This window comes from Pleuronectes platessa, chromosome 12 (genome assembly GCF_947347685.1).
Source record: "Pleuronectes platessa chromosome 12, fPlePla1.1, whole genome shotgun sequence".
Taxonomy (NCBI): domain Eukaryota; kingdom Metazoa; phylum Chordata; class Actinopteri; order Pleuronectiformes; family Pleuronectidae; genus Pleuronectes; species Pleuronectes platessa.
In genome coordinates this window covers 19,190,536-19,202,357 of record NC_070637.1, presented here as the reverse complement: position 1 = coordinate 19,202,357, position 11,822 = coordinate 19,190,536, and the positions used below count along the sequence as shown (strand labels likewise).

Below are 11,822 nucleotides of genomic sequence, written 5' to 3'. Positions count from 1 at the left end.
CTTTCTCTCTCTCTCCCCTCACCGTCTCTCCCTTAATCCCATTTGCCATTGTACATGCCCAATCGCCTATACTTTCCGCATTTAACTTGGATGACATTTTTATTTCATCATTAGCATCAGGCGCCAGACTGACTGACACGGCGGACACACTTTTGCGTGTTTTTTGACGGGGAGAGCGCGGAATGAGACATCTCCACGTCCGCACGCTTTATTTATTTATTTCTACCTCGCAAACATTTTTTAATTAGATTTTTCTAGCCGAGAAGGACGCGGGCTGTAACGCGCTCGCCCGGGTGTGAGTCCAGTATCCGCGTTTAGAATACGAATAACAGTAATAGAAGCAAACCAGGAGCTCCTCGCAGTCCGGATACGCGAGCGTTGCCTGTTTTTCTTTTTTTTTTGTGTGCGTGTGTGCGTGTTCGTGCTTTCGTGGTGCTCCGCTGTTCACACCGCAGCCACAGCGATGCCAGAGACAACGCCAGAAACGTGCGCTCCGGCCAAGGACTCGCCTTTCTCCATCAAGAACCTGCTGAGCTGTGACAGCAAATCGTCCAAACCCAGGCCGATGCTCGCTGCCACCAAGGCGGCCCTGGAGGGAGGATTCTCCTTCTCCCAGGTCGGGGACTTGCACTTCCCACGCTTTGACCTGCCCGCGCAGAGGTTCAGTCTACCGGCTCACTACTTGGAGCGCACCTCGGCGTGGTGGTACCCGTACACCCTGGGCTCGGCCGCCCACCTACACAGAGCTGAAGGTAAGGCTGAGTCATGAAGTGAAAATGTTTAATTATGGGCACCGATGTTGATGTTTTCAAATTTGGATGAAAGGGTGGGGGACTATATTTGTTTTTAAAAACCAGGACCTCTCTGGTGCCATTTCCTCTGTGCGTAATATCCTCGGTAAACGTGGATTTAGCGCGTTTTGGTGATGCACCCTGTCCTCGCCACACAGTGCATGGGGCTACACAGTGAGGTGACGCCTGGTCCTCCACGAAGGCCCATTTTGTTATGCCACGACACGGGATAATAGATCAATAAAGTGACACACTGTGCATAAAATGAAGCAGACATCGTGAAATCATCGGATACGGGTGACGATGCGCAGCGTGCTTTTGATTTGTCTGTTGGAGCTCAGCGTGAACATCTTACCCCCGAGGCTGGGTCACTGACAGCCTGTCCCTGGGTGATTTATCCGTGCGCGATTTAAAACACGCTGATGTGAATGACACCATCATTCATGCAGAGAAACAAAGAGGGCTCTCTGAAAGTTGGTTGTAAAACTGTGGTCTGTTCAAATGAGACTATACGAAGTAAAGCAGGCTGATGTTTTATTATTTAAGGCTGTTACATTAAGAGCAAAACAGTGGCTAAATTTGTCCATATTTAATTATGGTGTTGTCAGTAATGTGTAACTATAAATAGTATATGTTTAAGTCTTTCCGTGGCACTGTTTATAACCAGCACAGTTTCCCAAGCTCCCAGTCTGTGTGTGCAGCCTAATAAAAAACCCACAGCATCAGTCCGTCAGCTAATGACCACATCCCCCTGTGTCCCCATTTCAGTCACCCACAAACTAAGCGCCAGAGACTCCTCTCCAGCCTCGGGCACGGACAGAGACTCCCCGGACCTGGTGCTCAAATCCGAGCCGGACGCCAAAGACGACGAGGAGGACGACGAGCACAACCACAGCAAAAGCGGCGATGAGATCATCCTGGAGGAGAGCGACACGGAGGAGGCCAAGAAGGACGAGCTGGAGGAGTGGAAGAAGAGGGACGACGACAAGAAGCCGTGCCGCAAGAAGAAGACGCGCACGGTGTTCTCCCGCAGCCAGGTGTTCCAGCTGGAGTCCACCTTCGACATGAAGCGCTACCTGAGCAGCTCGGAGCGCGCGGGCCTCGCCGCGTCCCTGCACCTGACGGAGACGCAGGTAAAGATCTGGTTCCAGAACCGGAGGAACAAGTGGAAGCGGCAGCTGGCCGCGGAGTTGGAGGCCGCCAACCTGAGCCACGCCGCGGCGCAGAGGATAGTGCGTGTGCCCATCCTCTACCACGAGAACTCGGCCGGGGAGAGCATAGGCGCCGGGGGCAACGTGCCCGTGAGCCAGCCGCTGCTCACCTTCCCGCACCCCGGCGTCTACTACTCCCATCCCATCGTCACCTCCGTGCCGATGCTCAGACCGGTCTGAGAACCGCTGGGTTCTGAGTCCAAAATCAAGTTAAAAAAAAGAGAAGAGACTTCATATTTTTGTACAACTGACAATATAAAAAAAAAAAACAATATAAAAAAAAGAAAACAGACATAAACACTGTCAAACCATGGAGCTATTTTGGCAAATATAAATTGTGTCATTTTCCATGAGGGTGCCGTTTACACGTGATTTGAACATTCAAATCTGATTCTTTATATTATTATTATTATTAACATTATTATTAAATGAAATGGTCACTTCTTGGGTCCACCTGCTCACACTGCCTGATGTGTGTCTTTTAAAATGTTCCCTTGGTCTCTACACCATGACTGTTGCTGGACAGGCCAAATTTACAGCTCCACAAAACAATGTACCTTGTTTACAAAAAAAACAAACACACAAACATGGCGGCCTAAAGTCGCAGTCCTGCTTAAAAATAAACACACTTGTTTGATTTTTCTTCGCATTTCCAGAACTTGATAAGACGATGATGTGCAATACACTGACGGTGTGCTAGGATTTTCTTTTTGTTGTTGGTCACCTGTTCCCGGTGGAGAACCGATGATGCTGTTATTGTAATATTTCCCCTTTTAAATGTTCTATTTTATTTGCCGTTTGAAGCGTTTGACGGGGACAATCAAGACTCTCAGCTGTAAACTGCTCCTGTAGCTTCATGTTTAGTTTTAGTGACTCTCTCCACAATGGACACGTCCTTCAAGCACAAGCGTCATGAGCTCCAGCGTCTGCTTCATCCACTTTGTGTTTTTGAACAAGGAGGTAAAGAACCCCCCCCCCCCCCCCCCACACACACACACACTGCAGCGTTGTGGGTGTTTTGTTGTATAAAATATGTAAATGTATGTGGAGAGGAGCTGCCACGTGCTGCTTCCCCTTTGTACAGTAAAAAAAAAAAGTTTTGATATTGTATTGCTGAACCATGTTGTGAAATAAATGGAGAATACATATTCCTTACATTTTAAGACATTTTTGTACGATTTATTTCCTGTGGTTCCTGTGGTGGTGGATTATAATTTTTATAAATGACCCGAGGAGGTAAATTGAGCTGGGTTGCATATTTTATACACTGAGTTCAAGCATTTCAGACATTTTCACGCACCAAGAAACGTAAACATTATGAAAGGTAATGACAGTGATGAGCGAGTCAACGCTTAATCTGATAATAGACACAGCCACACTTGCACGGGCAGGTGGGTTTCTGTAATCATCTTAGTATTATGCACTTTAAAAAACGTTGTTTTACATAAAAAGTGGCTCGGTCAATTAGATGCGTAATTACCACCATCTTGCCAAAATTATGGGTAATGTATTCAGAAGAGGACATTACTCCCTGAGCATGAGCTGCTGTCTTTGAACATCTCTCTCACGTCCGTGTGTTTGTGTGTGTGCTTGGTTACAGGTGAACTATAGATAATTCACCCTTTTTGGCGCTGCAACAAGCTGTCAATGTGACTGTCTTGATCTTATTTTATCTTTGTTTTTTAATTTTAGTTTAAAACACATTTCGAATATAATATTTCACAGCTTTATTTTATTTTTCTTCTCTATTTATTCATTTATTTTTTGTAATTTTTGTAATTTCATTATACCAAATTTTTAAGGAAACGTACCACCTCTGGTGCCTTCGCTCATTCAGTTTGGCTAATTGTTCAATTTTTGTTAACATATTAAAAAACACTTTGAAACAATTTGAAAACCATCCCTACATTGTAATTTCTTTACATAACATCTAGTGTCTCCACAGGGAAGCACTTAGTCTATATTAAACCTTTACAAAAGTTAGGTAAGAAAAAATTCTGTAAACTTTAGAAATAAATTATTAAACTGGCACTTTGTAACAAACACGAGCCTACAGGTGTCCCCGCTCACTTTCTGCGACTAACTCAGCGAACTCATGCATTCGTTTTTATTCCATTTGATGAAACAAACACATTTATAAAGAAAAACTAGATCAAAATAAATAGGATGAGAAGATCCTGCTCGTTCTTTCATACTTCAATACTTCTCTCAAATCAGGACTCACAATGTGGGCAGATTTTATTTTGAAGCCTTCACAGCCCTGGAAAATAATAAAAGCTAACAAAGTAAATTCCATATCTGCACACTCCCATCACTCCATCACGATGGTTTTGCTTTTTGATGCCATAAAATTGTTCAGAAATCAATCCATCCAGGTGTTTTTTTTTACAGGGTCCAGGCGAGACATTATGTCCAGGATGAAACTAAGGCTGACATTTTACAGTTGGTCGGTTATTTCATTTGATTCAACTTATTTAATTTCATTTATTTAGTTGAGGTAAAGTTACAAGGGAGCAGTGCAGACCCACGGGGAGGAGGCTGCAGTGGGGAGAGGGAGGGGACACTCCTCTCAGCTTCTGTTCAGTTTGACGCAGCCAAAAGAAAACAACACTGATCAGTAATAATTCTTAAAAAATAAATTAATATTTGAAGTTATAAATAATCACTATGATGCATTTTTTTTTTATTTTACATAAAGGATTTAACATCAGAGGTTGTGGGGAGACTCCACCTTCACACTGTCATCAGGTGACAGGGTCTATGCAGGTTGCAGAGAAACTACAACCGTGATCCCTTTTAAATAAAACAGCAGAGCTCCACGAGGCCTGATTCACTCGTTTATTCATCGTGTGTTTTAGAGGTTCAACCTGTCTCCAGAGATATGGGCTAAAAAAACACGTGATAAAACTATTTACACCATTTCAACAAAGCAAAATAACAAATTTAACAAATGAGATTTTGAGTTGAAATCAACTATAACGGACGAACCTGAATTTCTCAGTCAGAACAACCTTTGGTTCACGGGCAATTTTCTATTTTCACGAGTGGGCTAATACAGTTATCGAAAATGAATCAGTCAGCTCTAAACTCCATATGATGACCTCATCAAGAGACAAAGGGTTCATCCAAATATCGTCAGATCACCCGAGTATTGACGCGCACCTACCATTCACACTCAACACGGCCCCATTACTGCAAATTAATAGATTAGTATGGCATTATTCCTCTGGCACATATCGATCCGCACACGTCTGCAGCGCATTGCGTCAAGTAAGAGCAACGCTCGCATGGTCGCCGCTTTCGGATCAGCTCATGACCTTGATTTGCGCGCATAAATTGAAAAAATTACCACTCGATAATTTCCATTTGTGCGACATCTTTATGTAAAGGAGAAAAAGGGGAGCGGGGGCCGAAATCAGATAAAGCACATTTGCAGGGGAAGGGGGCAAACGGACGTGACCGAGGACTTCGCTCAGTGTGTTGCATTAAAATGGAGAGCTGAATAGGTACTGTTGAGCATCCCTATCGTGGCTGAAATGCCAGTTTAGAAACACATAAGTGGCCCTGACCACCCTGCGCAAAGCTGGTCTCTTCTCTGTCACTGATGGGCTCTGCTCACATGAGTGTTGGGCGATACGTTTGCTACAGAGAATATTAAAGGCTGTGTACACATATTAAAACGTTTGTGTTATGACAGAAGCCTGAAAAACTGATTCTGGCTCTGTGTCATGGAAAGAGGTTTTCTGAAGTCCCTGGGGGTTGACAGAGGGTTCCCCTGTACCGAGACTGAAACCACGTGAGTCCAGTGTTATCAAGAGATTGATAAGCATAAATCCAATAGCACATATTTAACTTTTACCAAATCAAATCCAAAAACATAAATCCTCTGAAGACTCCCCCAGGCAAAACGGTGACATGTGCGTGAAAGTTCATTTAAATCACCTTTCACCCTCCTTCCCTTTGGTCCTTAGCCTGCCCACACCCCCCCTGCATTGGATGGGGTATTTTGTTGGTGACTCCTGGGGACCGGGGGCCACACAGGAGCGATCCGAGCACCTCGTGTGTCCCCCAAAGCCCAAAGTGTTGGAACAACTCTTTTTGACACATCTCGAAAGAAGGAAATCTCGCTTTAAACCCATCCCATTTGCTTTCCTGATTGAATGCGAGCATCAGATTTTCATCAAAGTTCTATTAAGTGAAACATAGGTTGCGGGGCACCGTCTGATTGGAACAGTTTAAATTTTAATTGTGTTTTTAATTTGACATATAGTTGCTGTGAAGAATGACACCGAAACGCCGAGGGGCGGTCGATTTTCTTAATTTCTCCCCGAGGAATTGATGAGTCTATCAGGGCAGTAGATTGGAAAGCCATTAAAACTCAATGGTTAGGTTGTTAATTGGAACTTGATGGATAGGAGCCCTTGGATAGGCTGTGCTGATCCAATCTTCCTGACTTTGTGTTTTCCAATAAATTACCCAGTTCATTTCCACACTTAGATTACATAAATTGTACACCTCCAGGGCTCGGGCGCTTTGCTTGCGTTTACAACTCTCTCTCTCTCTCTCATCCCCTCTCTCTCCCCCTCCCTCTCTCACACACATGCGCGCACGGACGCACACAAATGCCCCGTGAAAAAAGAGCAGGCCTCGCTTTCTTGAATGAAAATCGAAACATAATCAACGTTTATACTTAGAAAATTTATTGATATCATTTTCTCTGGTAATTTCCTTATTCTAGACCTGGACACGCCATATATCATAATACACGCGTGTAAAGGCTCTTTGTTTAATATTTATCGAAGCTTGATTCCCAGATCAGAGCGCCTCATAACTTCATCTGTCTTTCTCAGAGCTTTCTCTGCTGCTAAAGATCTTGTTCTGTTATTGCGGTAGGGCGGCCCATACACCACCTATCACTGTGATAGAGCACGGACTTAGGGCCTCGCTCGTCTGGGCCTCACCGTGCAGCCGGGCCCCGGTGAGACTGCGGGCAGGGACATTTCCATAGAACACGGGACGCCACTGCTCGGCCTATAAAAACGCCGAATGTGAGCCCCTGACATAAAAAACAACAACGCGTGTAAATCACGCTCTGCAGCCATGTGGTGTCCACCGTCTCTCTGCGATGAAGCAATCTCACTTTGCAAAAGTCGTCTGAAAGTGATGAAGGCGGCGGCGCTGACAAAGGTCTTTGTTTGAAAAGAGCGGCATATAAAATAAACCCATTTAACTGTCATTGCAGATTTCACGCCTTATGTGTAACCACCATAAATCCAGCAACCCGCACCGACTGCCCTCATATATTTGCCCCCCTTTCAGTAAAGCCTCCCCCGCGTGGGCGTTTTGTTAAGATCGTTTAGCAGCTGCTTGGCCCCGCTGCCAGTGCGCGATATTTACGCACGGATCCAGATGCGTCTCTTTGGGTGTTACGGGGATGATGACGACAGAATCCACTGTCAGTACTACCACCACCACCGTCATCATCATCGGCGGCGGCTTCTTCTCCCTCTTCCAGCCTGATTCCACACCGAATGCCGGTTGTGTGGCTACCGGGGGAAGAGCTGACATGATGATTAAAGCTGACCATTTGTAATGTGTCTGGGGCTCCCGCACAAAGCAGTAAAAGAGGGATAATGTGCCCGAACCGCCAGATCAAGCCCCGCAGCTGTCCCGCAGACAGACACACACACACACACACACACACACACACACACACACACACACACACACACACACACACACACACACACACACACAGAGAGAGAGATAGAACATGGGTGGTGTGGTGGGAGGAGGTGGGATGCGCGCCCCCACCTCTCACAACACGCGCAGGCAGCCCCCACCATCTCCAATCAATTAGTCAATCAATTAGCCGGCCTGCACTCCACGCGCGGCCATCACGAGGCAGATTAGCTCAGTAATGATCAAATTAATTCTTAATCGCAGATAATGGACGCGGAACGAGTTTATTATTTCCAGGAAAAAAGTAGTCGGGTCTCTGTGTTAGTTCCAAAGCTGTGCGCGTGTCACCGTCACTCAATCTAGGATATTGGTCTGCATGAAGTCACCATCGGTTGACTGAAGCTTTCTCTGGTTGTACAGGTGACATGTTGCACATGAGTTATATTAGATTAAACAAACTAAAACCGACTGAAAAATCTGTGCCACATGGGCTGCAATATTCTAAAAGGCATATTGAGTAAAAATCTAATATTATTATACATAATCTCAAAAAAAATGTGACACTTAAAATTTTACAGCCACGTTTTAATTCATTCAAATCATACTAGCATTTGGGATAGACAGTTGTAAGGATTTAATGTTGTAGAAGTTAGAAAGAAGTAAATATTATGGCCATGCTATGCTTTGTTCAAATTATAAATATTCCTGTAACTGTTCCAAATGCAGGGCTGAGCAGTACTGGTCCCCCCCCCCCCCCCCCCCCCCCCTTTCCCCAGTCCCCTCGCTCTCCCCTTCCCATCCGAAAACAGTGACAGGAGTTTGAAATTTCCGGGCTTGTGTCGGAGGCAGCCATTGGCCCATGGAGGAGGTTACCTACATGCAAATGAAGCGACGCAACCTTGCTGCCTGCGATCCAGAGCGTGAGGAGGAGGACCAGGAATACACTCCCGTTCCCCGAGCTCTAGAAAAAACAAGCTCAATGTTAAAACTCCACAATTAAACAGGCGAAGGGGGAAAAGGGGCGAGAGGGGGGACAAAAAGGCGCTTTCGTAATTTTTACGCACCAGAAAGCAATAACGGAATACAAGGGGGACAGACCGATTCAGTCGATACTTCAATACTGTTATGAAGCGAGAATGAGCAACGCAGAAGACAGCGGGAGCAAGTGCTCGTCGGGCCCGATCTCCAGCTTCACCATCCAGTCTATCCTGGGCACGTCGTCCGATGCGCCGCGCTCCGGGACCAAGGCTCTCTCCAAGGGTCCGCCGCCTCCGCCTCCGCTGCCTCTGCCGCTGCAGCGGAGGCGCTCGCTGTCGGTGTCCTCCGAGGAGGAGTGCAGCGGCGGGGAGGACTCGGCGGACTGCTTCTGCTCCGACACGGGTCACAGCGAGCCCTGCAGCCGGGCGCACAACTTCTCATGTTTAGGTGAGGATAACTATTCTTTTCTATTGGACTGTTATTGTTGTTACTGTCACTGCCTAATTTCTTGAATAATATTATTATTAGGGAATTAAACAAATGGTTGAACTGCTACATAAATAATTACAAATATTTCTAGCACACATTTGTTGACACTTTACAGTTATTTATTTACACTATAAATGTCATGAAATCAGGCCCAATTAGCTGCCTATTTTATAAATATATATATATATATATAAATAAACAACCAGGCCTGTTTATTGTTTTTGTTTGCACTTGAGCTCACATTTCATCAGCTTGTGTTGGTGACACTCACACGCGGCTCATGCACTTCCACTTGTTTGTTATGCGCAGACACTATCATCCTCCTCTTCGTCATCCCAGCGGCAGAGGAGTGGAAGGTCGAATAATTACCTCCCCCTGTCTTTCCTCTCGTTTCAAATTTAATTGAGCCCGCTAATTGATGAAAGCTGTTTCCAAAATGGCTGCACTACACGTCGTCAATTGAGCGTTAAATCCACGGAGCGGGGGTTTAATTAATAGCTTATACTGTACACTCAGGATTGTTTATTTAAAAAAGTCACCGGCTCGCAGCAGCAGTCGATTTAACAAGTCAGAGTTCACACTTGACGAACTCTCAAACTGAGTATGTTTAAACAATGTAATATGATTATTCCCTCCCACCTCTCAGTAAAAAAAACATGGTGGAAATATATTTATTGTGCCTCTCTCCTCGTGGTGCGTTCAGGTTCCGCTAAAGGACTCATGCCCGGGAGCGGCGCGCTGGCACGGCGGCCACACCTTGCGCACCAGCCTCTGCTGAAGGACTATAAGGAGGAGCAGGAGCGGCCGTGCCGCCAGATGTCCCCGCTGTCGGAGGAGAGACACTCGGACGGCGCGGACAAACAGGGCAACTCGTCAAAGAAGAAGACGCGCACGGTTTTCTCCCGGAGTCAGGTGTACCAGCTTGAGTCCACCTTCGACATGAAGCGCTACCTGAGCAGCTCGGAGCGGGCCTGCTTGGCCTCCAGCCTGCAGCTGACGGAGACTCAGGTCAAGACGTGGTTTCAGAACCGGAGGAACAAATGGAAACGGCAGCTCTCCGCCGAGCTGGAGGCGGCCAACATGGCCCACGCCTCCGCACAGACACTGGTGGGGATGCCGCTGGTTTTCAGAGATAACTCCTTACTGCGCGTCCCAGTCCCGCGGTCTATCGCCTTCCCGACGCCCCTGTACTACCCGGGGAGCAGCCTGTCCGCGTTACCTTTATACAACCTGTACAACAAGATCGAGTATTGATTGACTCTGCTGTATGTGCACCACTGCAGTCCACGTAAAAAAATACACACATTACTACAATACATTCATATAAGTGTCTCCACATTAACCCCTGTATATCAATTGTACCACTTTATTTGTTAAAAGAAAAATTATTATGCAGCAGCTGTGCGTCTCACGAGAAAAGCCACCAAGCTTCCCTATATGTATAAAAATACACCATGTGTATAATTAATTATAATAATTTTGTACCTTTATTTTATTTTTTCTTCTTTAACTGGTAAAACACTGGAGTTTAGCATTCATATCGCGTTCGAGGAAATGTTTTTATTATTCATCACTGGTTTGTCAAACAAATTGCAAAAGACCAGTGAGTCATTTTATTCCACCTGACAGGAACTAAAACTGCTGACAGGAAGAGAACACTTCTTCCATTCAAAGGGGAAAATATAATTGTTTCTATTGTAATTTAGATCTTCAATAATAACCTTCTCATTCAATAAATTTTCTATTTCAGTGAAAATTGGGCTGGCTTGGTTTTATTTTATGCACTGTTCATTTTTGTGTGCTATAACTTTACTGTTAACACAACTGCTATTTTCACACGGAAGGTAAACATTTTGTGAAAAAGGCAAATGTTATTTTATTATTCAGTTATGTCACAATTTATTTGTCCCATAAAGAATCATACAAACACATTCTAATATGAGACATTAATGACCCATGATAATATATATATATATCTGCTATATTAAAGGACTACTAAACGTTTATTAGCTGCACCTTTCAATAAGTACAAATTAATAGAACGAGGAAAAAGAGCTGGTGTGAAATTATATAAATATTGCATTTTACATTAATTTTACCTCTTATCTGGTTTTTGACAGATGTATTTCAATTTCTCCTCTTGACGTTTTTAAAGGGATGTAATGTGAGGTGGAACACAGTTGTCCCTCTGCGAGACTCGTACTGTAGCCTCCATATTTGTTTGACTCCTGAGCAAAGGAGCCTGCAAGCAGAATCAAATATGTAAAATGCGTCTGAACCCTGCAGATCTTTCATTGTACAGAGACCTTTAAAGTCCTGCTTCCAGATAGATTTAGAATCTAAATTCATCTCAACTGAACACGGCCCTCTCTAAGTCAAGAGGTTGATAATATGAGCATTTTTTTCCTTAACACATTTACAAATAAAGGTATCTGAGAGATAGATGAAGGAGGGGAAAGTCAGGCACATACTGTCACAAGCCAATCGTGCCTTTGGGCGGGATCTTCTCTCATTTGAAGTCTGCCTCCCGCGGCTCTCCAGCATCGGGCCTTGTAAGAGGAAACCTAATAAAGAGGCATATTGTCAAAGTTCAAGACTCTTGCCGTCATTAATCGAAGCCGTTCTCTCTTCTCCATCCGCGTAACGAGTGACTGTATCAGTTACACTTGTG

The 11,822-nt window shown here is 44.9% G+C and overlaps 2 protein-coding genes across 3 annotated transcripts; both read left to right on the top strand.

Moving 5' to 3' along the window:
• On the top strand, positions 1-3,012 carry hmx3a (H6 family homeobox 3a). Of its 2 annotated transcripts, none has more exons than XM_053436395.1 (2): positions 1-752; positions 1,560-3,012. In XM_053436395.1, exons 1-2 carry the CDS (start codon positions 464-466, stop codon positions 2,180-2,182), a joined length of 912 nt encoding a protein of 303 aa, XP_053292370.1. In that variant the 5' UTR covers positions 1-463; the 3' UTR covers positions 2,183-3,012. The 2 variants fall into 2 exon arrangements, with proteins under 2 accessions (XP_053292370.1, XP_053292371.1); XM_053436396.1 differs by having other exon boundaries at positions 1-762; positions 1,576-3,012.
• Positions 3,013-8,644: 5,632 nt separating this feature from the next.
• hmx2 (H6 family homeobox 2) lies at positions 8,645-10,906 on the top strand. The gene is made up of 2 exons (XM_053436394.1): positions 8,645-9,109; positions 9,855-10,906. Exons 1-2 carry the CDS (start codon positions 8,821-8,823, stop codon positions 10,403-10,405), a joined length of 840 nt encoding a protein of 279 aa, XP_053292369.1. The 5' UTR covers positions 8,645-8,820; the 3' UTR covers positions 10,406-10,906.
• Positions 10,907-11,822: the final 916 nt, after the last annotated feature.